Source organism: Fistularia commersonii, chromosome 29 (assembly GCF_037954325.1).
Source record: "Fistularia commersonii isolate RoL2024-O1a breed Wild chromosome 29, RoL_Fcom_v1.0, whole genome shotgun sequence".
NCBI lineage: Eukaryota > Metazoa > Chordata > Actinopteri > Syngnathiformes > Fistulariidae > Fistularia > Fistularia commersonii.
In genome coordinates, this window is record NC_141312.1 from 2,065,686 (window position 1) to 2,091,899 (window position 26,214).

Below are 26,214 nucleotides of genomic sequence, written 5' to 3' on the forward strand. Positions count from 1 at the left end.
TACCAATTTTGATAAGGTGGTGACACGTTTAAGGGCTTATTAAAATATTTTTGCACTGATTTTTTTACAATGGAGACTTGAAAATGTTTACAAATCAGCCCCGATGACAGGGGAAATGGATACGGTCTCTTTTTGTTTGTTTTTTAATTTTAAAGTATCGCAAATATTCACATTTCAAATGGAAAAGAACAACACAAAAGAATATTCATACACACATTTTTATTATACTTTTCTGCAAAAAAAAATCACTTTCTTTGAAGCAAAAGAAACAAAACAAAACCAAAAAAAAAAAACCATTAAGTATTATGAAACACAGCAGATGAAGGAGAATCACAAGAAGTTATTGCTTCGCTATAAAAAGTCGACACATGATCACCGTTTTGTGTCGGCAGAACTCTTATCACACTATAAATCGCCGTGTAATAACTTATTCTCATTGATCTGAGTACTTTGCCCTTATTACTCGCAAAGTGCTGCTCGGACAGTTTCGAGAAGCGAGTGCATAAATAAAGAACTAAAAGGTACAGTCCAAAGAGGAAAAGCTTAATCATTTTATACAACTTGCAGGTTCAGTCACAGCAGGCCCACATTTAGGATTCGAGGCTGAAGTTATTAAAGTGTACACACCGTTGGAATATTTGCTTTTCTTTTAATATATTCCGATAAATCACACACCATTAACTAAACATCAGGGTTATTTCACAAAATCAGATTTCAGATCAAAAACAGATAAATGCACGTGTTTTTAAAGACAAATCACAGATCAGACGAATCAGTTTTCAGCCGAAAGCGAGTTACCAGTAAACTATTTAGCGGACATTTTCATCAGGTCCACCTTGTCGATGGCAAAAAGACGCCAGCCCTCCTCGGAGGAAAGGTCGGCCGCTCCGCGTCGCTTGTAGAACTCGATGGATTTGGTGTTGTTTTCGGCGACGATGAAGTGCATGCTGCTGCAGCGGGTCTTCACCGCCGTCTGCAGGGAGGAGCGCAACAAAAAGGACAGTTAGAGGTCTTCAGAGGGGAAAAAGATAAAGATCCGAAACACTTGGTATAAGACTTTAGTCATGTGGCAACTGGTAGAAACGGCCCTCTTCTCAATCCGCCATCTTTCAGTTGTGTTTGCAACCGGTGAGGTCACCGGGTTTCTGCTCAGTTGGCTGTAAATATTTGCTTAAAGGTAAAACGTGAGCGCGCGCGTCGGTCATTTTTGAAATGTATCGGCAACGTTCGACGTATTTACACGCTGATGCTCGAAAAAAAGGCTTGTTTTGACAGATCTGTCAAAACAAGCGTCAGCGTTTACTTTACCTCGCTCAGAACCTTCAGGATTTCTGATCCGATGCCAAATCCTAGGGGAAAAGATGACACAATTACGGAATACAATTGAAAATTAAAGAGTTCAACGTTGCGTAACCTCGTAACACATTAGCCTTTACCGCCCAAATGACAAAAGACACTCTACCTCGGAATTCCTCCATGACATAGAAGTCCTCCAAGTAGAGCAGCTTCCCGATCCAAGGGTCGTAGGTGAAGTAATACATGGCGAAGCCAATAACAGTGTAGCCTGTGTGGAGAAAGCGTTGATTTGAAGGCCAAATCTGTTTTATTCCGCAGAAATCCCAAAATATCTCCGCTCACCTTCAGACGTCTGCTGGTCTTTCGGGACTTCTGCAACCAAGCAGTGGTAGAACGGATGATCCCCGAAACCATCTTCAAGTAGCTCTGCGGGCGTCACGTGAATGTTTAGAAACTGGGACTATTTCGGAAGCGTGATTGTGAACAATAATAAAGCACCTTTTTCAGTCAGCACCACCTGAGCCTCCATCTCTTCAAATTTAGCAAGTTCCTACATGGAAATGGGACATTTTGACATTAAATTTTGTGTTCGGCTGCATCGGATAAGGAGACACGCGGTGTCAGATTTCCACTCTTACCTTTATGAGTCGCAGGATATCAGAAACGTCACGGGGTTCGGCTCTCCGTAATATAAAATTGGCCATTTTCTCTTTTTACCCTTTTTTCCTTTGCTTAAAATTCCTCTGAATGTAAAGAAGAGCAAGATGTGTTTCTTCATCCGCGCCTCAGGAGTTTACCCCCCGAAAATGAAAAGAGGAAAACAGCATACAGGTCACAGAGCTGCTGCTGCTGCACCGTTCAAAGTGATGCCTCCACCGGCTCGGCTGCTCTCTTTATGGGTTCCCGCGGGACACAAACACACACACCCTGCAAGACCAAGTATGGGCAAATGACACTTTGCATCCTGTTCCCGTTTAATGGATCATCTCTGAGCCCGGTGTTGCTCAGGATGGTAAATATTAACCAGACCTGGAAAAAACACAATCGTTGCACGCAATGTCCAAGAAGCTGCGCGAGAGGTGGGGGCATAAAGAAAGTCAATGATTGCGGGAGTTGACCTTTTTAGCCCGCTTAGCGATTGTTATGGTCATGTTTTCGCTCTTGCATTACCGAGTTTGGAAAAAACAAAGAAATAAATAAATTCGAGATCGCTCCTTTGGGTTTGATTTGACAAGTTTGGTGAAATTTAAGACACCAGACGCAGCACAAGTCGGACGTTTGAACACGGCGTGCACATTTCTTGCTGATTTTAGAGTAATGACAACTCGATTCTTTGAGGTCATCGGGTGAAGATTTTTTTTTTTGGTTATTTCTTGTCAACCTCTGCCACTTCTTGAGATGATTTTCCTGACTATTTGTAATTATAATAGACGATAGGTTTTGCACACTGGGGAAATCTAAATCACGCCGCCCTCTGCTGGTACACTGGCCTATCAATGCAACCCAAAACAAATCCACAAATATATTTTTTCCATACTGTTTCGTCATCCTGCAAACTTTTAAGTGTCTAAAGATCTCCTGCTGTAGATTGTAGGTCTGTCAGGAGAGAGATTTAATGACATGCTGATTAAATTCTCTCCTGGCTGTGGAACTGATGGTTTTGTTTTTAGTGTTTTTAGTGTGAAAGGAACACGGCGCACAAGCACGACTCTTTTGTGGATTATTAATCCAGAGCAGCGTTTCTGCAATTAAATCCAACCGGTCGGATTATAATTTGTTTTTTGCCCAAACTGTCTCTTAAAGCATTGCGTCCATGCTTTTTGCAAAAATTTCAATACATTTGTGGTGGATCCCCGTGAGCAGTTATATATATTCTCTTTACACAAATGTTCATTTACTCGCTGGTGCGTCTGTATCATGAATTTGGTACCTGAGGACAACGTTCAGGATTAGGATTCACTATGGAGAATATAATCGCCTCCTCATCAAGCGACATGCAAAATTATTGTACATAAACTCAACTGCACAAGTTGGTCTACCCTGCTAGTTTCCCTCTGTGATAAAACAACTCACTGTCTTCAGAGCAACAGTTAAAAACTCCAGATTTGGATCTGTTTACTTGAAGGTGGAGCAGTGCCTGCAGCACACTATTACATAGAATAATGCCTTTATAAATTTCAAATTCAATTTGTATTATTGATTATTCTGTGATAATTTAATAATATATTTCCTTACTAAGTCTCTTTTTCTTGTTTTTTTTTTTCTTTTTCCTTATAACATTTCTATTTATTTTTAACCATCCCTGCTATTATAGTCGCGGGCACTTTTGGTGAATCCTAATTGTTATTAATATTACCTTGTAGATATGTTGACTATGATTCTGTATTTGTGATTATATATGTAACTGAAAACACGCATCCCTGCTTTTGTTGTTGTCACTTGTCCCTTCTAATTATATTTAAATTCATATTTATTGATATTGTCACTGTCGCGCTGTTGTGACAACGAATTTTCCCTATGAGGATCAATAAAGTATTATCATAAATGTAAGTTACATTAAAAAAAAAAAAGCAATTTGATTGGATACTGTTGCATGTACATACAATCATACATGCAGTTTTGTCAAATATTCACAACCAGTTTCACAAGTGCAGCAGGATCTCTGGCTGAGCAGCATGTAATTACATCTCCAATGTTTTTGCAAACTCAGAAACAAACACAAAGGCTTCTATTTTAAAAAAAAAAAAAAAAAAAAGGTTTTATTTGAATTTTTTCGGCAGGTGGAAGATTTCAGGCTCGGAAAAAAAACAAAAAAAAAAAATCAGTTGAGTTTGTCAAAGTACTTGAGCTTGCCTGAAGGGTCCGGAATGATCTGTGGGAGAGGATACGTCCGGTTAGGGTTAGAGATCATTTCTCAGGACATCAGCAGAAACTGTGAAGCTTCTGGGACAGACATGGTCATCTCCAACTTCTCCCGCCGTCATCTGTCACCCCCACCCCTGCTTTTCATTAAACGTGTTTGCTAATCCCATGAATTCCTCTTAAAAACTCATTTTCAGCTTCCGCCTTGCAGCAAGACGGCCTCTGATCGGATCCACACAGGGAATCTGTACCGATTCTCCACCTTCTCCCTGCATCTGCGTGGGTTTCCTCCGGGTTCTCCAGCTTCTCCTGGACTGAATGGTGGCGCGTCTCCACGAATTAGTGACTATCAATGGTGTGGGTGAACCTCGCTTATGCAATTATTCTCATCACACATGTAAAGCAGAAATATTCTGGACTGTGGAACAAACCATGTTATAGGAACAGCTTCCTGATTGGATAGTTTCATTGAAAAGTGTTGCTCACACACACACACAAACACACACACACACACACACACACACACACACACACACACAGTATATACTTAAAGATTTGACCATGTAAGGTTATGGCTTCAGAAGGGGAGTCTTTTTTTTACAGGACTGTCTCAGAAAATTAGAATATTATGATAAAGTTCTTTATCTTCTGTAATGCAATTACAAAAACAATAATGTCATACATTCTGGATTCATTACAAATCAAGTGAAATATTGCAAGCATTTTATTATTTTAATATCGCTGATTATGGCTTACATCTTAAGAAAACTCAAAAATCCTATCTCAAAATATTAGAATATCATGAAAAAGTCATTTTTGTTTTTTTAATTGCAAAACAAAAATGTCATACATTCCTGAGTCATTACAAATCAAGTGAAATATATCATAAAAAATGTCATTTATTCTGGATTCATTACAAATCAACTGAAAAATTGCAAGCCTTTTATTATTTTAATATCGCTGATTATGGCTTACATCTTAAGAAAACTCAAAAATCCTATCTCAAATTATTAGAATATCGTGAAAAAGTCATTTTTGTTTTTTTTAATTGCATTACAGAAAATGAAGAATTTATCACAAGGTTCTAAATTTTTTTTATTTATTCATTCTCTCCAGTGCTTCTCCTGCACTCTGGGCTGCAAGAAGCTTATCCCGGCTGTCAACGAACGAAAAGCGGGGTTCACCCTGGACCACGTATGCAGACATACACTATCACTCCGACATCACGTGAAGACGTACGACCATTCACCCTCTCAATCTAGGGTTGCTCCTCCAGCGTGTTTTTGGACTGGGGGAGGAACCTGGAAGAACCCCATGCAGACACAGAGGTGGACATGGAGGCTCGACACCGAAAGGCCCCCCATGTTGGAATCCAAGCGAGGACCTTCTCGCTGTGAGGTGGAAGCGCGAACCGCTATGCTAAAATGTAACGTGTACGGCAAGAACAGTATTTAAGACAGTAGCCCCCATTTTAAATCCGCAATATAGGTGGTATAGCGAGAAAATTGCTTTATTAAATTGTTATTACAAATTTATCTATGTATATACATATGTATTTTTATATATTTTTTTTAAATGTTTTTTTTTCTTCCCTCATTCTGTTGTCTATTTTTATCCTTGTTGTTCATTTTGCAGACTATTTTTTGTGCATGCTATCTTAAAGATAGCTTTTGCTATCTTTTAATTGTCTCTTTTATTCATATTTAGACTCATATTTATTGATATTGTCATTGTTGCACTGCTGTGACAAAAGAATTTCCCCTATGGTGATCAATAAATAATTTTTATGGTAAAATAAGCATTTTTGAGGGGGCAAACCAGAGCATGGTTTCATATCTGCTCAGTATCAACATATATAGATATGAATAATAAAATAAAAACACAATCATGGATTTTTGGATGTTGTGGCTGGTTCTGGAAGGCGACCCCCCCCAATTAACAAGGGACTTCTGCACTTGTATGCATTAATTCTGACGTTTTGCACGAATGCACTCAGATTTAAGGGTATCAACGAGTGCTGGTTTGCAGACGAGCCACAACAGTCGTATCTACGTCAGTTCCAACGCCGTGATACTCACTGTGTCACTGCCGGGCTTCCATCCTGCCGGGCATACTGAGGAATAAATCACATTTCAGTCAGCACTTGCCAAAAAAAACAACAAAAAAAAAACATGTTTCTAAAAGAGTGAATTGCAGAAAATGGCGGAACATCGGCAAAAAAAAATGGTAGGTCGGAGAGAATATCTTCATCTTTAAAATGAAAATTGTAATATCTATTAGATCAAGACGTGCAGGGAATCAGATTTCAACTTTACAACGGGCCTGGAATGCATCATTTGCAGCCTTAACTCCCGTCGGGCAGAAATAGCAATATCAAAATTTCACCGCTCAGTTAAACACGTCCCATTTTGATTTGGCGCGGAAAAAAAAAAAACAAAAAAAAACATCTTCTCTTCATCGTGTATCCTGAGAGCGACAGTCGCACTTAACAGGTTTCAAAATCAGAATCAGAAAAAACTTTATTTGTCCCCGAGGGGCAATCAGGGGGCACATGGGTAACAGCATCAAACCGTAATAAAAAATAATAAAAAATGATAAATAAAAATAAAAAAAAATAAAAAAAATAAAATATAAATAAATAAATAATAATAATTGAAAAAATATATTAATAAATTATATTATATTATATTTTATTACATTACATTACATTTGGCAGACGCTTTTATCCAAAGCGACTTACAATAGAGGACACACGCACTGCAAATAATACTTGTAAATACAAGATGCACAGGAAATATACAGAATTATAATCATAAATATAATATATAATTACAAATATAATTATATTATATTATATTGTATTATATTATATTATGTTATATTATATATTTGTAAATACCATCAAAATTATTACATCTTTATTTTGCGGGGATAATATATCTATATATATCTCTCTCTACATATAGAGAGATATATATAGATACATATAAAAGTTACTGCACAGGATTGTGCAAATTAAGTAAGCTTGCACTGAATTTATATAATAAATATAATCATGAGCGGCGTTACACTCATGTTTAGCAGAAAATGCATTCCAACTGTGAGATATTCAGAAATGCATGCAACAAATAAAAGTATCACGAAGGTGCTTCTCTGCACGGCCCGTACCTTCCCCGTGTTTGTCGGTGTACTGGAACGCCTGGACGAGGCGGAGCGTCTCGTCCACCGACCGTCCGACCGGAAGGTCGTTCATGGTTATCTGCCTCAGCACGCCCTTGTCATCGATGATGAAGAGGCCCCTGAGGGACGCAGAAGCGGGATGAATACGGACCTTAGAATCGCCGTGATCGCCCGAACACGCGGCGACGCGCACCTGAGCGTGTGTCCCTGGTCCTCCAGGTAGACGCCGTAGTCTTTTGAGATCTGGTGCGTGAGGTCGGACAGCAGGGGGATCTTCATCTGGCCCAGGCCGCCTTGCTTCCTGGGCGTGTTGATCCTGAGGAAATATCAAGGGGAAACATGAACTTCAGATAGGCTGCTGGAGAAGGCCGCAAAATAACAATTTCAAGACCATGATGTTTGCAGACGACATTGTGATGTGCAATGAGAGCAGGGAACAGGAGGAGGAAAGTCTAGAGAGGTGGAGGTATGCTCTGGAAAGGAGAGGAATGAAGGTTAGTCGCAGCAAGACCACGGTTACCATGGTTTCCGGATTTGACCGCATTTTGTAAAGCATTTATGAACTGCCTCACCGGCTCTGACCTCTCTGTAGTTTGGGAACCACGGTCATGATTATTGACTAAATTTACAGCTAATTCCATTTTTAGACTGGTGCAGGACATGTATGCTCGCTGTGAGACAATGGTGAGGTGTGCTGTGGGTGTAACAGAGAAGTTCAAGGTGGAGGTGGGACTCGTCAGGGATCATCAGATCTGAGCCCCTTTTTTTTTGCAGTGGTGATGGACAGGCTGACAGATGAGCTTAGAAAGGAATCTCCATGTACCATGTTTCCATGTTTGCAGATGACATTGTGATCTGTAGTGAGAGCAGGGAACAGCTTGTGGAAAATTTCAAGAGGCGGAGGTATGCGCTGGAAAGCATAAGAATGAAGGTTCGTCGCAGCAAGACAGAATATATGTGTGTGAATGAGAGGAGCCCGGGTGGAACGGTGAGGCTACAGGGAGTGGAGATCAAGAAGGTGGAGGATTTCAACAGTCCAGAGTAGGAGTGTGGAAAAGAGGTCAAGAAACCAGTAATTTCCTATTAATTTGGGTTAATTACTTGTTCATTCTCAGTTAAAGCTCTTTAAATGAATGAACTATTAAAAAATAAAATGAAAAAAGAGGATGATCTCCTACCAGGCCAGGTGGGTGAACTGGGAGTCCACGGAACAGGCCACCACCTCCGCGTTGATCGCCCGGAACTCCTGCACGCGATCGCTAAAGGCGATGATTTCGGTGGGACACACGAACGTGCTGCCGGATAAAACAAACGTGCTTACAGGGGAACATGGACGCCGGCGGGGCCGTCCTGCAGCCGCTCTTCTAGGATTCTACTCACAAGTCCAGCGGGTAAAAGAAGAAGATGAGATATTTGCCGAGGTAGTCCGACAACTTCAGCTCCTTGAACTCGCCGTTGATGACGGCCGTTCCTTCCCACTGAGGCGCCGGCTTGGAGACTGGGGAGAAAATATACAGTCCGTAAAGGAAAATCACAGCCAATCGTTTGCCTCTATCAAGCTCACAACCAATCAATTGCCTCTATCAAGCTCACAGCAAATAGTCTGCCGCCATCAAGTTCACAGCCAATCGTCTCCTTCCATCTAACCCACAGCCAATCAATTGCCTCCATCTAACCCACGGCCAATCGTCTCCTTCCAGCTAACCCAAAGCATCTGCCTCATCCTACCCACAGCCAATCATCTGCCTCCGTGTAACCCACAGCCAATCATCTGCCTCTATCCAAACCGCAGCCAAGCACCTGGCTTCATCCAACCCACAGCCAATCATCTGCCTTCATCCAACCCACAGCCAATCATCTGCCTTCATCCAACCCACAGCCAATCATCTGCCTTCATCCAACCCACAGCCAATCATCTGCCTCCATTCAACCCACAACCAATCATCTGCCTCCATCAATCCACAGCCAATCATCTGCCTTCATCCAATGGAGGCGGATGATTTGCTGTGAGTTGGAGTTCTTTGCTGTGAGTTCTGCATGTTTACGCCAATCATCTGCCTCCATCCAACCCACAGCCAATCATCTGCCTCCATCTAACCCACAGCCAAGCACCTGCCTTCATCCAACCCACAGCCAATCATCTGCCTCCGTGTAACCCACAGCCAATCGTCTGCCTCCAACCCGCAGCCAATCATCTGCCTTCATCCAACCCACAGCCAATCATCTGCCTCCATCCAACCCACAGCCAATCATCTGCCTTCATCCAACCCACAGCCAATCATCTGCCTCCATCCAACCCACAGCCAATCATCTGCGTCTTCCTGTCCTGTATCCCTGCCTCCTGCAGACCTCCTGCAGCTCCAACCTCAGCATCCTTCTATCCAGCTCCTCCCCGTCCCTCCTGTCCTCGTCCAAACGTCTCCAGGACAACTTACACGTGTCGTCCCTTCTGATGGCCTCCTTCCTGATCTTCTCCATCCTCCTCACTCAAAGAGAACCTCCACATCTTCCTGTCTTCTCTCTCCTCGTTCTTCTCCACCTTTCCTTTCATTCTGGCTGACGCTCCTTCATCGCCCCTGACTTTTCTCTCCACCTGATCCGACCTGCTTGACACGTTTCTTCACTTCTTCTGCATGTTTATGATTCCATCACGCCATACTTGTGTTGTGAATGTTTAATAACAATGAAAATAATAATAATAATAATAATAAATGCGGTATAAACAAGAAGAAATATGAGTAAGATATAATGAAATAAAATGTTAACAAGTCCAAAAAAATGGAAATTATTAGCATTATTTTCCCCATTTGTTTCTCCGAAACGAGAATATTCTCGTGTTTTCTGGCAAAAATCTGACATCATGTCCGACATGGTGTGTTTCCTTGTTCTGGAAAAAAAATTATCATAAAATTTGTATATTTTGATTCATTGTAATTGGATTAAAAAAAAAAAAGATAAAGCAGTCAGTGACTGCTGGTGAAAAAAAAAAAAAACAGTTCTTGTGGAAGGAATTTAAATTCCAAGAATTCGGAGCCAAAACAAATATTGCGCAGGGCTGCATTTGGAAAAGGCCTAAAAAAATAAAACAAATTGATAAATAGGATTATTTTTTCCCCTCGTTAATCCTACAAATTCCATGTCAAAAGAAATTACATATTTAAATTAGTATGATTTTTATTGTCATTTCAGTCAACAATGTAGATCCTCGACATCAACCAGCAGCGAGATAAAAATGAAAATAGGAATAAAACAGGCACAATACAAAGCAGAACAAATACATAAAATAAAAAGTTAGCACAATAAAACGGGGATATAAATGAAAAAATAATTATGTGATCTCAAGTCTGCAGAATTTAAAGAAAATATTTGCAGCTGCAAGACTTTTGATCCCAATTCCCCCTCCCGGGATCCTGATCAGGAGTATCGATCAGGACATATGCATTTTGCACAGAGGCAGTGTGTGTGTGTGTGTGTGTGTGTGAGGTGTGGACGTGAAAGACTGACGTGTCCTCCACGAACACGCGTAAAAGCTAAGCGGACGCGGCGGGAAGGGAGACGTCCGGTAACTCACTTTTGGCTTTGCTGAGATGGAGGGAATGATCGGACACCGGCACCCGGGACGCCTCTCCGGGATAAACGTGGCCCCCCGCGTAGTTGTGACACTGGGCGTGTTTCTCCGCGGACGCGGCGGAGAGAAGCAGCGCGGCGGCGCACAGGAACCCCGTCCGCAAGTTACCGTGGGTGAGGACCGTCATTGCGCCGCTACTGTGAGAGCACGTAGCAACCGACTGGGCGTCTGCTTCCGGCTTCTCTTCTTCGTCTCCTTCCACACGGATTCCGGGCGCAACAGCGCCATCGTGTGGTCAGATTGGGTACTGCACCCACTAACATGTAAACGTTCATCACCCCATAACCATTGGTCAATTCTATCATTTAAAATTAAATTTAATCTAATTTAATGTGATTTAAATTTAATTTAAATGTAATTAAATTTGATTCCTATTGAGGGTATTAATATGGCCTACACAGTACACACACTCCACATTTAAACAATTATCACTCAAAAACCATTGGTCAGTTCTATCTTTCTTTTTTTTGGCTTCTAAAATTAAATTTGATCTAATTTAAATTCGATTTAATTACTATTGAGGGTATCAATGTGGCCTACACACTACACACACTAACATGTAAACAAGTATCTCTCAATAACCATTGGTCAGTTCTATCATTTTTTTTACTTTTAAAATTAAATTTAATCTAACTTAAATTTAATTTAATTTAATTTAATTTAACTACTAATGAGGGTATTATTGTGGCCTACACACTACACACACCAACATGTAAACAATTATCACTCAATAACCATTGTTCAGTTCTATCGTTTTTTTTTTTGCTTTTAAGATTTAATCTAAATTTAAATTTAATTTAAATTTAATTTAATTACTATTGAGGGTATTAATGTGGCCTTATTAGAAACTGTATTTCCAGAAAAACTGACTGCTTTCATTAAGGATTCCTCCCTGCTGCCATCAATTTTTCTTTAACAATTTATTCTTCTCCTTTTGGCTGCTCCCTTCAGGCGTCACCACAGCGAACCAACCCTAATCTCTGTATCCTCCTCTCTCACACCAACCTTCTTCATCCGCAGTTTTCTCTGAAATCTGTGTCCCAATTTTTTTTTAATTACTTCAAAACACTTTAATTCACTGCACCTTAACTACTTTTTTTTGGGACTTTGTACATAACCTTACATGTCATAACTTTTCTACTCCTGCACTGTAGGCCTTAAGAGTAATGCAATTCCAATCCTCTAGATATGTGAAACACGTGGCAGGATTGACAATAAAGTTGACTTAAGCATTTATTTATTCGTTATCTGAACCGCTTATCCTGCGCTCAGGGTCACGGGGATGCAGGAGCCGATGCCAGCTGTCACTGAGTGGGAAGGTTCGCCCAGCGCCGATCGATCGCAAGGTCACATACAGAGACGTGCAGGCATTCAGTCTCGCATCCATGCATCACATAGTGCATCAAATCTTTGTACTTTTTAAGACACTTTATAGCCTTGACTTTGACACTTTATGGTTTTATTTGTATTTCTTATTCTCCCTCCTTCCTAGTATTATTTATTATTGTTATGTTTTTACTTGAAACTCTGGCACAACAATTTCCTTCGTGATAAAGTTGTTCTTATTCTTATATAGTGACATAACCATTCACTCTCTCATAACAAATATCTTCACAACCATTCATCCTTATTCACAAAGCAGGCACTCAGGTATGAGTTAAATGCATTACTTATTTTTATGTACAACTTTATTTATTTCATTCGCTCTTTACTGTTATTTTTGTTATTCTCTATTTTATTCTTTTTTTTTATAGAGTTCTATTTTGATTCTTCCCCATTTGACTGTAGCAGGAGCCGCTTTCAACGAAAAGCAATTTCCAATTGGGGGAGGAGGGGGGGGGGGGGGTCAATAAAGTATTTTGAATCTGATTCGGGACTGGGTGTTTAAATAATATTGAATTTATAAATCTAATTGTCCGTGCTCAGCCGCTGTGCTGGTTTACAGAGGAGACCACAAGCCGGAGACCTTGAAGAGTTTTATTACTTGGCACAAATGAGACCAGAGTTTCCAGAGTGCTTCTTTGCAAATTCAAAGATCCTGAATGTAAAGAGTGTACAACAGCAAATCCTCAGCTCTGTTCCATTTCAAACAGATAAGACGCTCTAAACTTCATCCTGTCTTCTACAGTCGACTAAATACTTGTCACAATATAAAGAACGGACTCTTCCCTTTTAATTCTGAAGTCGTCGTTATAAATATGGTGGCGATATGTCATTTACAGCCAGAAGCCCCTGCTCTCTTTTCAGCAAAACAACGTGCTCAAGTCAAACGCGACCCGCAGGCCGCCGACATTTACAACGTCTACGTAGCCTTGTGCATTTGAGCTGCTGATCTGCCCGAAAAGGCGCTGCGACCAAAGCCTTTCCGAGCAGCGCGTAAAGCTGCAGCCTCTCAGCGAGCTCAGCTGAAAACGCTCAAGGCCTCCCTCTGATTCCACACCTTTTTCACGTGAATAGTGGACGAATGCGCCGGGACCGGAGCGCAAACGACGTATCCAAGAGTCAACGAGTGTGGCGGCACGGATGAAAATGAGATGTCGAGTGTTGAGGAACTTGGGGAAAAAAACAAAACAAAACCAAGGCACCTGCAAGGTAACCACGAGGGTGTAAACGCGCTCGCGCGGTTGGTTGGCGTTCTTCGCACATTCTGGCGGCGTCAGATCGCCTGCTCGGTTTCGGAGCTGCCGGGAACACGTTTGGTATCTAAATCCCTCTTTCCACTTACAGTTAATCAGAATAAAATAACACGGAGCTGCACTGAGGTTCTGAGCGACATCGGTCGTGAGCGCCGTTGAATGTCGTCTTGGCAACAATGGATTACATTTCAGTACACAAAGTTGATGGAGTTTTCGTGTGTGAGCGAGTATAAATAGTACAAAGCCTTTTAATGTTACGAGATGAACCGCGGACGGCGTTGGTTTTTGTAGCACCTCAATCGTGACCCGTGACAGCCGTCGCACAGGAGGAGGACCGTACGTCCACCCGGGGATGTTTATTCCACGACACCTAATGTTCTTTGAAAAGCCAAAATCGGAGGTATTTGGATAAAAAAAAAAAAAAAAAAACGCTGAAAAGAGGTTCGACGTGTGTCAGAAGTCAAACCTTTCAAATGAATTAAGGGCTTCTAATTCGAGGCACGTTTGCAAAAGTGATGTTTCGAAGCTCGACATTCTTACGTTAAATCATTGGGTCACACGTCCGTCGCCATTAACAGAATCCTTTCAGCGCTGTGTGTCTGTTAGATTTTCTTCCCAGAACATCTGATGAACGTGGACCCGGGTGTTCAGTCATGACCTGATGATGTTTCAAGCAACTGTGTGGTGTGTGTGTGTGTGTGTGTGTGTGTGTTTGAAGGGGGTAGCGGCGGGAGTATTTATAGAAGGGTGGATTAAATGAGAGGAAAATAAAACTTTAGCTGACAGACTTGAGCTTGGCCCACGGGTTGGTGCCGCGCACCTCCAGAGGGGCGTCGTTGTGGAAGATGTGGTTGCACAGCTCATCCAGGGGCGGCTCGGGATCTGTGGTCGCGTACTGAGCCGCTTCCTCGATCTCCTTCCTCACCTCCACGTCGATCTCCTGCAGAAACAAAGGTAAAAAAAAAAAAAAAATACTGTGGTTTCCTGACTATAAGCCGCTACTTTTTTCACAACCGCGGCTAATTTATGGATTTCCCGGCGAGGCTCACGAGCTTCGCGCCGTCTCGTCACATCGGACCGATGGAATGACCGTGAAATTCTGAGGCCGTTCGATTCCGGCGGCGAAGAAGACGACTTTTAACAGTTTTAGTGTGGAGGAGGAAAAACAAGATAGAAATATGGAGTAGGACAAAGCGGTGATAGACAATGGATGGATGGATGGATGGACTTTTCTTTGTGTTATTTTTTATTCATCTTTTTCATCAGCCTTGTTACAGATACTGTTCATAAAAAAAAAAAAAGATTTCCAGTATGTATTTGTGGATTTTACGGCATGTATTTAATTAAAAGTTAAAAAAATGTTGCTGTGTAAATATCTCATGTTACAACATGGGCATCTCTGGTTTATAGATTTATTTATTTTGTTATTTTCAGCTGCTCAGGTGCGCTCAATAGTCAGGAAATTAATCAGATCAGGAATATTTTCTTCCAGGCAATCATCCGAGAGACTGAGAGATTGATTAGGAAATGTCAGCTGTCCGAAATTATGAGAAACGAATCAATACGTTCATAGATGAAGTTTTGAATTTGAAAGTGGAAGGAACTAAGGTGGGGGTGAGGAACCTTTTTGACAGGGAGAGCCATAAAAGTCAAATAATTCTAAATACATCTCATTAAGAGCCATATACTATTTTTGACGTATAATAAATTAAATGTGTCTTACTTTTAATGCGACCTCTGGTGCTGCATGGTTTTGTTCCAAGTGCCGGTTTACATTTGACTGTTTCATTGATGCAATTTTATCATTGCATATTAGACATACAGATCCTGCTCTCCACAAATGCAAATTCCTCTGTCCATGCAGCCTAGAATGCACGGTAATCATCTTCTTTTTTCCTTTTCGCCTTCTTTTTCCGTTACAAGGGTTGAAGCAGATAAACTTGTTGGTTATCTGATGAAATTGATTTCTTCACCTTTACGATGACCCGGACACGCTCGCAAGCCGTTGGTTCCCGACCCGACCGACGGGTGACCCGGGAAATTTATCTTCAAAACTAATTTCTGTTTACATTAAAATGGCACAGTATTATGAAGAAATATCACAAATATTTTAAAATTCCGGTCCCACACCACTTGTGTGTGGATAAAGACCCCAAAATGGCACCTTTCAAGAGACACGCTTACGACGCAGAGTTCAAACTCAAGGCGATCAGTCACGCAGTAGAATGTGGGAATAGAGCAGCAGCTAGAGAATTCAACATTAATGAATCAATGTAACGGAAGTGGAGGAAGTGACAAGACGACCTGCGCCGAGTAAAGAAGACTAAACAGAGTTTCCGAAACGAAGTGAGACGACCACAGTTGGAGGACAAACTCGAACAGTGGGTTGAACAGAGAGCGACAAGTAGAAGTGTCTCTGCTTCCAAAGAAGGCAACAGCGATAGCTAGCGACATGAACGTCAATGAATTAGGAGGCGGTCCTTCTCGGTGCTTTCGTTTTATGAAACGCTTTGAACTGTGACAAATGGAGTTGGAAAAAACATTGTTTTCAATGACGGCGGCGCAAATACCGGCTAGAGCTACCGGTACGTACGGTACCGTATTGTGAATGCACTCACTTGTTTTGGGAGTGAACAGAGTTGTCAGTTGGTATTCTATTATTGAAGTTTGACTGCCAGACTTATCTGACTGTTTTGCTGACAATCCCTTTAGCGCAGCTTCATTTAGTGGATGCATAACACAACCCCAGCCACTACAGTAGTTTCTATTCTATGCGCCTTATAATCCAATGCGCCTTATAGTGCAGAAAATAAGGTGATTGCACATCCACAGTAGGTGGCAGTATCGCATTCATTGTCAGAGTGTGTGCAGATTATTAGCTCTATGGTGCAGTTTTTTTTTTTTTGCACCGAGCACACACACACACACACACACACACACCACAGAGCAGGAAATATGAGGTGCAGTGAACAAACCCTCAAGAGACACCGTGGAATATATAAGACAGGCGGTCAGAGACGGAGATAATGAGACAAACGAAAGTCACTCGAAAGCAAAGACGAGGAAATATGACGAAGCGTACGTAGCGATTGGTTTCACTGTGACAACCATTGGGAGACGAGGAAAGACCGATGTGCTTACTGTGAGCTGGGAGTTGCGGTATCATGATTCTAGCCCTGCTTTGAAAAGCTGTGCACTGCAGAACGCCGCCATTAATCCTGACTCCATTTTGATTGAATAAATTCAATCAAATCAGCTCAAAATCTTCAAAATCATTTTTGTTTTGTAGGTTAAAGTGTTTTATATAGTCTGCTCTCGTGTTAATGTTACTGATCAATTTGAATTTATTATTTATTGATTTTATTTAATTTTATTTTTTCGGCATCGAATGGTTCAGTCGATCAAAAAAATGTTTTAGTTTAAATAAGGACTTAATTTTTCCAGGCATTTCAGGCAAATTGATGCACTTTAAATCTTTTCTGCTACAGACTAAAAAAACAATGTTAATACAGTTATTATTCGTTGCAAGTTGATCTATAGTTCTTTCTTTTTTTCTTTAATGTAGATAAGGATATAATGTTGTGTAGAGGCGTACAAAGAACAATTTCACAGACGAAACCCTGCTCTCCGGCCAGCGGAGAGTGAGGGGGGAGCGCGACATGTTTACATCTTCCAAGGAGGAGGATGCGTATCAGAAAATAATTTAGAAGCACTGGTCTAAGGTGTCAGGCGAGAGCAGCCATGTTGTCTGCGTTAGAGGAGAAGGTACCTTCAGCTCCTCCACGCTGGCCATGTTGTTGCTGAGCATTCGGTCCTTCAGCAAGGAGATGGGGTCGCTCTTGCTGCGCACTTCCTGGATCTCCTCGCGCGTGCGGTAGCTGCGAGGGGAGAGAAAACGGTGCAGGGACGTTGTAGGGATGCACTACTAAGCAAATATGCGCCGACCTATTTTCAAAACAATCAAAATGAGAGTCAAATTCTTATTTTTACGAGCCGCGGAAGGGACAACCGATAGAATTGTCGAGGATGGCAAATACATGAGTAGATATTGTAGAGATTAAACAGTTGGGAAAGCAGATGTTTGTCTATTTATTTCCACACACCTAATTTTGTATGTGGGACGCACAGCTCTTCCTATAATAAATATGCAAATATTTTGAATTTGACCTCTGTGTGTGAACTAAGAAGAAGTCTGCCTCTGAACGAGGTTTGCCTGACAGAATAAGGATCACCCCTGTGGGTGTCAATATCGGTTGCGCCGCAGCCTAAATCCATTTCAAAGCCTCTATTCAGTTTATCGCAGCATATATATAGTTAGCACCCGGCTACTGACGGATTTATTGCAGTGGTCTGGGGCAGAGAGGATACTACATTTGGACGGCTCGGTTGCGGCCGTCGTGGATTTCTGGCAAAGTTTGTCGTTGCCTTACTGACTGAACTGGGGATTCGCCTGAAACTTGCAGTCAGTAACGTGTTTCAGGCAGCAGAACGAGAAAATGAAGGAGGAAACATGGATTGCTAAAGAATGATAGCTAGCTTTTGGAACAGCTAGGTAGCACGGAGGGGGGTGTTTCCAGAACGCTGGAGCATAAATCATGAAAACACGGATGACGGAAGGCGTCCTCTTGAAAACCCCGATGATATGGCTGTTCGGGCTGATGTAGATAAGAAGTGTCTGGCTGGTGGGGTGGAAACCTGCTGCTAGCTGGCTTGTTGTTTGTTTTAGATAGCTCCCCTACAGCCTGGAGTTTTTTTTACCAAGGATTTTGGCACAAGGGACGGTAACACCTTGTCCTGTGCACTAATGAATCAGTTCATCCCTGGTGTCTGGCGCTTTGGCAGGTGACTACAGCAGGGCGGGGAGTGTGTGAGAGACAACTAAAGGGTAACGGCGGAGGGACAGTGGGGAGGACATTTTAGTTACATTGAGTTATTTTAAAGGTCCATCAAGACAGAGGTGCAGGTGTTCATTTACAGCAAAGTTCGCGAGTCTTTACCTGACACCAGGGTCACTCATGCTGTGGCCGTGATAGCGGTACGTCTGCAGTTCCATGAGAACAGGACCCTGATGAAGGAGAGCGAAGAATCAAGTTTGCTGCAAAAACTAAGCGCGCATTCTTCCTGGTTTGAGTCGTCGATGCAATCAGACGTACCCTTCCGGTGCGGCACATTTCAGCCGCGAACCTGGTCGCTTCCCGAACACAGAGAATATCCATCCCGTCCACCTGGGCAGAAAAACACAACTCTGAATCTCTGACAGTTGCTTTTATGCTCTAAAATACATATTATTAAAGGATCTGGTTCCATTATGTTGGATATCGGGATAAATCAGAAGGTGAATAGTTAAATTATTGAGTCAAGTTTGCACCTTCTTTTTCTGATATTATTCCAAAAATGATGTTACCTAAATCATCCAAAAATATTCACCTAGCCCAGGGGTGGGCAACCCATAGCCGCAATTACTTTTTGACATCTAAAATAAAGGTACCACTGTATATATTGCTTTTTATTACCTTTACACTTTGTACAAACAAGTGTGTAGTGTGTTGCTTCTGAAATTCACAAAGTATTACGGAGAAAATTAAATTTTATTTATGTAATGAACCCATTCTGAGCTTTGGGCTTTCAGAGCGTGTAACGGAGCCTTGACCTGAATTTTAAAAATAAATCGGGAAAAAACCCCTGTGTCAGTAAACAATAAAAAATAATTATTTGCAAAATATCTTCATAAATATTTATTTTACCTGGTTTATGGGACTTCTGCTCCTGAACTTCTGTGCACAGAATCTGTATACCGGCTTCCGCGAGAGTGATGTTATTTTGAGCGGCAAAAAATAATAAATATAATTTTATTTAATATGTCAAGATCACAATAATCTCCCAAATTAGAACTCAAGTTAAAAAAAGGAATTAACACAAATGAAATACACTTCAATTAAATATTTATAATTTATTTTCCCAAGCCACTCAGAGCCGCATGGGTTGCCGACCCCTGTCCTAGCCTACTGTTGTGCAGAAAATCTCCCAAAAATGAGGTGAGGATGATTTTAAAATTGCACCGATGAGGTTTATGGATTCTAACCAGAGGCTGCTTTTGAATTTCTAAAGAGAGAGAGAAGGTCAAACGTTACCCTGAGACCAGGGATGAACTCTCCTCTCCTGAAGTAGTCCGTGCTGGCGGCGGCTCGCTCCACCGACGTGCCCATGCCGTACCTGTTGTTCTCGCAGATGAAGATGACGGGGAGCTTCCAAAGTGCTGCCATGTTGTAGGTTTCGAAAATCTGACCCTGTGGGACACGGAGATATTTTCAAATCTCCTGAGATCTCATTAACGGCTTGACTGGAAAAGTGCAATCTAGTCATTTTCCCCCCTTCTTACTCAGGCAGAGACGAGCATAAAGCAGCTCCAGCGAGATTTCAAAAACCAGAAATAACTGAGTGAGTTAACCCCCCCTTCCTTTCCTCCAAGAGACCAGGCCCAAACAAGTTTTACCTTCTAACAAGCAAATCATCTGACTCAAAATATGTTTGATGCAATCCTAAGATGAAGAAAAAGTAGTGCCGCCCCAGCGTCACGTTTCTGACCGAAGCATCCACTGACCCTGAGACGATCTACATTGAAATGGAGTTGTTTCGTGGACGTACCTGGTTGGCGGCGCCATCGCCGTAAAGGCAGACGCATAGCTCATCAGTGCCCTTGTACTTGCAGGCCAGAGCAACGCCAGCGCCCAGCGGGACCTGTGGAAGAGGCAGCCGCATTTTACTGCATATTTATGTAGATTTAAAGCAAGAGGGAACTTCTTTTTTTCCTTTCAGCTCTTCTCTTCAGGGTTTGCCGCAGCGAATAAACCTACCCCATCTAACCCTTTTCTCTGTATCCTCCTCTGTCACACAAACTAACTTCATATCCTCTCTCACTACGTCCATCAATCTTCTCTTTGGTCTTCACTATCCCTTCTCTGTCCATGACCCAACCATCTCAGTCTGGCTTCTCTGACCTTCTCTCCAAAACATCTACCATGTGCCGTCCGTCTGATGGACTCATTCCCGATCCTATCCTATCCAGGTCACTCCCAAAGAGAATCTCAGCATCTTCATCTCTACGACCTTCAGCTCTGTTTCCTGTCTTTTGGTCACTGTCACTGATGGTAGAGCATACAGCATCGCTGGTCTCACTACTGTCTCGTCCACTTTTCCTTTCATTATGGCTGGTAGTCTTCTATCTCTTCGTACCCCTGACACTTTTCTCCACCCATTCCAACCTGCTTGAGCCCGTTTCTTCACCTCTTTTCCACACTCTCCTACGCTCTGGACTGTTGACCCCAAGCACTTGAAATCCACCACCTTCTTGATCTCCACTCCCTGTGGCCTCACCGTTCCACCCGAGTTCCTCTCATTCACACACATATATTCTGTCTTGCTGCGACTATCCTTCATTCCTCTCCTTTCCAGAGCATACCTCCACCTCTCTAGATTTTCCACTACCTGTTCCCTGCTCTCACTACAGATCACAGTGTCATTTGCGAGCATCATGGTCCGTGGAGATTCCTTTCTAAGCTCATCTGTCAGCCTGTCCATCACCACTGCAAACAAGAAGGGGCTAAGAGCTCATGATCCCTGATGGAGTCCCACCTCCACCTTGAACTTCTCTGTCACACCTACAGCAAACCTCACCACTGTCTCACAGCGAGCATACATGTCCTGCACCAGTCTAACATACTTCTCTGCCACTTCAGACTTCCTCACATAATAGCAGAGTTCCTTTCTTGGCACCCTGTCATTTGCTTTGTCTAGGTCTATATGCTTTTTCTAGGTCTAGAAACAAGAGGGAACATAACATCAAATACCAATAGTGGATTTATCAGCCCAAGATTGTGATTAGAAAAACTGAAAGTTAGCGGTTATACAAGTGACCTTTGGGCGGAATCAGCCATCATGCCCAGCAGTCGTGGCTAAATAATTTACAATGCTATGACTATTTCATATGAAACAATCAAAAAATACTCCAAATTAAATGCCGTATTTAGAGCCCTTTCACGGACAAATTAAAATGTATCTTTTTATATTTACACGATGGAGGGGGGGGCTTCACATGATCGCTTCACTGTGCTCATCCAGGCCTGATGCCATTTGTCACGGTATTGTCTCCTCCTTTGCATTGGAGTACATAATATGACGCAAGAAAAATAAAACGATTACGTTCATCTTTTCTGAAAGCTGGGTACTTTGTCCTTCTTGTCGAGACACTTCCTGCCAAGCTGGCCTTTCAGCTATGCTGTGATGGAACATGAGGGTACGGAAAACACTAGCCTCAGGGAGGAACGCTGTCTTAGCTATATTGGGGGTGGGGAGGATACATAGCTGTTAATATAAAACAAGGCCTTACAAAGATAAACGACAACTGGGCATCAGACTCTGTCACTTTTGGTGCTCCGGCTTGAATTTCAGATTCATACCTGAGCACCGACGATACCATTTCCGCCATAGAAGTTTTTGCAGTACATGTGCATCGAGCCTCCTTTGCCTTTTGCGATGCCGCCTCTTCTCCCTGTAAATCAACACAACAAACGAAAAAGGGCTTAAATCGAAAGGAGGGCAACAGGAAGCAGGATAACCAAACATGTCATAGGGATGTTGGATTCAATGAAAGGAGTCTTATCTTGGGCTAAAATCCCTAGTAAACCATAAACCCACCGGTGAGCTCGGCCATTATCTCCTTCACTGTCCCCCCACGGGTGTAAGTGTAGCCGTGGGCACGGTAGGCAGTGATCAGGTGGTCTGACAGATTGATGGCTGCCTCGATACCGACGGCGCAGGCTTCCTGAGAGGAGATAAACAAAATAAAATAGTCAAAGTGAGCCTGGTGTGGACTATCCAAGCAAACACTGATAGAGAAGAGTATATCGTAGAAAATATTTCAAATGAATTCATCTGTAAAGTGTAATATTCTGCTGCTGTGTGACAAAGCACTCCATACGTTGGATGACATATTTTGTGAAGTTATAGTTCACTCAACCTGGCCGTCATATAAGTGGCAGAAACCTCTGATGATTTTCTGCTTATACAGCTGATCGGCCTTGAGCTCCATACGTCTCATCGTTTGCATGGTGCGGTAGTACTGCAGACCCTCCTCGCGAGTCAGGACCACCTGAGTGGCCGGGGCATCATCCAGCCTGAAGGTGTCACATTTCTAGAGGAAAAAGAAATAGCTGTGAAAATCCCAGGGTCACGCAGAATGAGGGGGGGAAATCGGGCGTTTGCAAATTACCTTTATTTCAAAAGTTGCCTGAGATGTGAAGTCGGCATATGTGCGGGCTGACACGACCACTGCGGACCCCTGCCGTGATGGACAGGTAGATGAGAGGAAGACAAATATATTACAAACAAGTCTTAAAGCTGGCACAGATTTTTCCAGGTGAGTATTATCTGGATCTAGTTCCTCTCTAGAGATTTCCAAAAAATTGACTATTTTGTGTTCATGTTATTTCGCAAACAATGTGCCAACTTACTTTTTCCAAATATAAATACGTGGATAAAGCAAACTTCAACAGACTTATGTAGTTTAGTAAAATCAAGTATACCAGGTATAAAACAAAAGAGCTAATAATGTATTGTAGCACAGATCATCCAAATAAATATGAAGGCGAAAATAATTTCCCGACTATAAATATAAGAATTACATTTTCTACAAAGAAACCAACATTAACATAAACATGCAATTTAACATACACTCCAGGTAACGACATGCCAAATATTGTCCTTGTCAATATGATAAGATTTGCTGCTTTATTAACACCTGCAATTTTCAAATGCAAAATGTGGTATTTTGACAAGGACTTTTGCCTTCTTGTGTGGTCATTCAGATTAACTGTATCTGAAAGCACGCCTTTATTTCTACCAGTTATATCTGTCAATAATGTTGTCTTTGTTACTGTGTTTTTGTAGTTTCTGTCATTTCAACATTATGAAAGCGGACAACAATCAAGGTTAGTGTACTTGAGTTTATTCTATTATATAATTTTAATAAATCTCATCCTGCAGGGCCACACTGGGAAGCTGTTCAGCGCCTATCTGCCAGCTACTTTGAAAACTTGATCAGCAAATAAGAGGGAAAAAACGTTCAAAAAGTCACTTTACAGCAAAACAAATATTGACAAATGCTTTGTCTTGTACATATCACCCCCAAAAATGCGTTTTATTCTTCAATGTGGTTTTTCCTATCCCGACTCGTCACGTAAAGTTGACATTAACGCGTGTTATTATCAGCATTCACTGCGATAAAAGCCGTGACTGCAACAGGTTATCGGTATTTGTATGAAAGGACAAATCGTTTTTAAAACAAATAACTCACGGAATGCAAACCTGATTTCTGGTGTTAACTGACTCTTAGCTGTTAGCAAACAAGCTACGATTCGGCCTTGCAAGGTCAGAACAGCAATGGCAATTTCAGTTTGATTTCACATTGTTTTGTTTTCAGGGGGGAAATGACGGTAGGTTCAGGGGTAACATGTGAGTCTTGCGCAAGTTATAACTATAAAACCGCGTACTTACACTTCTTTGGGCGCAGGATCTCAGCACACTGGCGATATTGGACAGCATCTTTCCTGAGCTAGCTTGCTACACAAACACAGACCCGCTCCGTCCTTCTGTCAGACACTCGACTTCCGGCTTTGCGTGCGCATTCTTCTTCTACGGTGTTTAAAAGAGCACAAGAGCGCCTCGACTGCCCCTAACGGTCTGAAGGACCCAATGACTGGAAATAACAAGGGGTTTCCCAAGATAAGATTATTATATAATGATAAATATATAATTTAAAATATAAATAACAAAAATACAATGAATAAACAAAAATACACAGGATGCTTGGGGGCTTGGATCAACAAAGATAGAAAGACAGCAGTTGGGGCATGACATGTGAATGGGTGTGGTAGTGAATGATTGTAATGTAATTGTATTTTGTATTTACCTGTTATTACATTACATGACATTACAGTTATTTAGCAGACGCTTTTATCCAAAGCGACTTACAAAAATTGCAATTCAATTACCAAAGATCCAAAGTATCAGTAGCCGTTATTCAGAAGTCACCACTCTGCCAAATAGCCATCGCAAAACTATATACATACATATATTAATTTCTTCAATTTTTTTTGTGTGCTTTTTTTTGGGAAGGGGGGTGAGGGGGCTAAGTGCGATTAGTGGGGTGGTGCTTGGTGAAGAGGCAACAAGGTTATAACATTGGATAACTAGTATTCTTCTTTTTAGCCGATTATTTGGTGGAATAACAATGAGAATCAGCAAAAAGCAATGGGAAGAGAGCAGAAAAAACAGCAAAAGGAATAAACAAGTAGTGTAATAACAATAAGATGGGCAAAATAGCAAAAAAAATAAATAATTCAATGAAGGAGGGGAAAGAGTCTTAAAGCTAAATTATCAAGTCAATTAATAGTCTTTTGAAATATAATTAACCACATTAAATATTGAGATAGAGTTGCTGTAGTTGGTGGCGTTGCTTCAATTTCTTGTTGTCATAGCGAAGAAATCCTGCTGCAAAAAAAAAAAATGTAATTAAAAACTGCTACTGTTATTCACACTTTCATTCAGGGAGAAAAACTGCATCATGAAAAGCATTATTCATCGTAACCCAGCCGTTTCCCAATATATCCCTCATGTCCATCCCCAAATGTGTGATTCACATCTTTGTAGGGAGAAGCACCTAAACGGAGAGTTTTGGTTGTATTGTACGTTCCCAGACTGCAGGCAGGATCGAACAAGGCTGCTGAGTGGTGTCCACAACATGCACTTTATTTTATGGCCACTCAAAGTATGAAACATTGGGGGAAATGGAAGCGCTCATGTTCTACCTCAAGGTTCAAGAGTTCACATCACATCCTGTAGTTGGACAGGCGTTCAAAATGGTTTTGTGATAACTGGAAAATTGCCCTCTGCTATGAACATGCCATGTTTGAACTTTAAATATCAGATTTTTTTTGCATAAAAAAATCCATTGTTAATCCACAATTTTAAAAATGTGACTTTATTAAAACATTTATTTATTTGCATTTATGCATCAGCTGCAGACATGGAGCAGCAAATGAATAAATACGATCAGCCTGCCTTTAAGAAGTATTAGTTTGCATTAATTCTACACTGAAATAAACAAATTCCAAATGCCAGAAACAAACAAACACACATATGAGTATATATTTATGTAGTATGTATGTGTGTGTGTGTGTGTGTGTGTGTGTGTGTGTGTGTGTGTGTATTTATGCATATATACACATGTGCACACATAAAGTCAAAGTCAGCTTTCTTGTCAATTTCTCTGCATGTACTGGACATACTGAGGAATGGAGAAGATGTTTCTCACAAACCCACGGTGATATGAAATTAACAAAATAATAATTTTTACTTTAAATCAAAGGTATAAATATATCTTTACATGACCTCACCTCATTCATTACCTCACCCTTTCATGTGTCATGCCCTAATTCTGTTGTCTTTTTCTATCCTTGTTGGTCTCAGCCCACTCACACCTTGCCTATTTTTGTTTATTTAGTTTATTCTTGTCATTGCTATTGTCACTCTGTTAATGTTGTCATTAAGTTTTGA

At 41.4% G+C, this 26,214-nt stretch overlaps 3 protein-coding genes across 3 annotated transcripts; all 3 read right to left on the reverse strand.

Moving 5' to 3' along the window:
• Positions 1-204: 204 nt before the first annotated feature.
• LOC147216606 (diamine acetyltransferase 1-like) lies at positions 205-4,046 on the reverse strand. Its single transcript, XM_086177330.1, has 6 exons — positions 1,935-4,046; positions 1,795-1,846; positions 1,639-1,722; positions 1,463-1,564; positions 1,309-1,349; positions 205-973 (listed from the first exon to the last, which is right to left on the reverse strand). The coding sequence occupies exons 1-6, from the start codon at positions 1,998-2,000 to the stop codon at positions 806-808; spliced, it is 513 nt and encodes a 170-aa protein (XP_086033456.1). The 5' UTR covers positions 2,001-4,046; the 3' UTR covers positions 205-805.
• Positions 4,034-11,149, reverse strand: prdx4 (peroxiredoxin 4). Its single transcript, XM_086177329.1, has 7 exons — positions 10,910-11,149; positions 8,719-8,836; positions 8,517-8,633; positions 7,532-7,654; positions 7,327-7,457; positions 6,237-6,271; positions 4,034-4,168 (listed from the first exon to the last, which is right to left on the reverse strand). The coding sequence occupies exons 1-7, from the start codon at positions 11,091-11,093 to the stop codon at positions 4,118-4,120; spliced, it is 759 nt and encodes a 252-aa protein (XP_086033455.1). The 5' UTR covers positions 11,094-11,149; the 3' UTR covers positions 4,034-4,117.
• A 1,780-nt stretch (positions 11,150-12,929) lies between these two features.
• On the reverse strand, positions 12,930-24,291 carry pdha1a (pyruvate dehydrogenase E1 subunit alpha 1a). The gene is made up of 11 exons (XM_086177328.1): positions 24,154-24,291; positions 22,871-22,939; positions 22,619-22,792; positions 22,297-22,423; positions 22,059-22,150; positions 20,248-20,340; positions 19,734-19,889; positions 18,756-18,827; positions 18,600-18,667; positions 17,372-17,480; positions 12,930-14,542 (listed from the first exon to the last, which is right to left on the reverse strand). The coding sequence occupies exons 1-11, from the start codon at positions 24,199-24,201 to the stop codon at positions 14,378-14,380; spliced, it is 1,173 nt and encodes a 390-aa protein (XP_086033454.1). The 5' UTR covers positions 24,202-24,291; the 3' UTR covers positions 12,930-14,377.
• Between the last annotated feature and the right edge of the window lie 1,923 nt (positions 24,292-26,214).

Coding starts and splice junctions, on each gene's coding strand:
- LOC147216606 (XM_086177330.1), bottom strand. CDS start 2,000: ATGGCCAATTTTATATTACGGAGAGCCGAACCCCGTGACGTTTCTGAT. Junction 1,847..1,934: donor ATATCCTGCGACTCATAAAG/GTAAGAGTGGAA, acceptor ATTTCCATGTAG/GAACTTGCTAAATTTGAAGA. Junction 1,723..1,794: donor GGTGGTGCTGACTGAAAAAG/GTGCTTTATTAT, acceptor TGACGCCCGCAG/AGCTACTTGAAGATGGTTTC.
- prdx4 (XM_086177329.1), bottom strand. CDS start 11,093: ATGACGGTCCTCACCCACGGTAACTTGCGGACGGGGTTCCTGTGCGCC. Junction 7,458..7,531: donor GACCAGGGACACACGCTCAG/GTGCGCGTCGCC, acceptor TGCGTCCCTCAG/GGGCCTCTTCATCATCGATG. Junction 4,169..6,236: donor GGAAGCCCGGCAGTGACACA/GTGAGTATCACG, acceptor CCTCTCCCACAG/ATCATTCCGGACCCTTCAGG.
- pdha1a (XM_086177328.1), bottom strand. CDS start 24,201: ATGCTGTCCAATATCGCCAGTGTGCTGAGATCCTGCGCCCAAAGAAGT. Junction 22,940..24,153: donor GATCCTGCGCCCAAAGAAGT/GTAAGTACGCGG, acceptor CCATCACGGCAG/GGGTCCGCAGTGGTCGTGTC. Junction 17,481..18,599: donor ATGAGTGACCCTGGTGTCAG/GTAAAGACTCGC, acceptor CTCCCCTCGCAG/CTACCGCACGCGCGAGGAGA.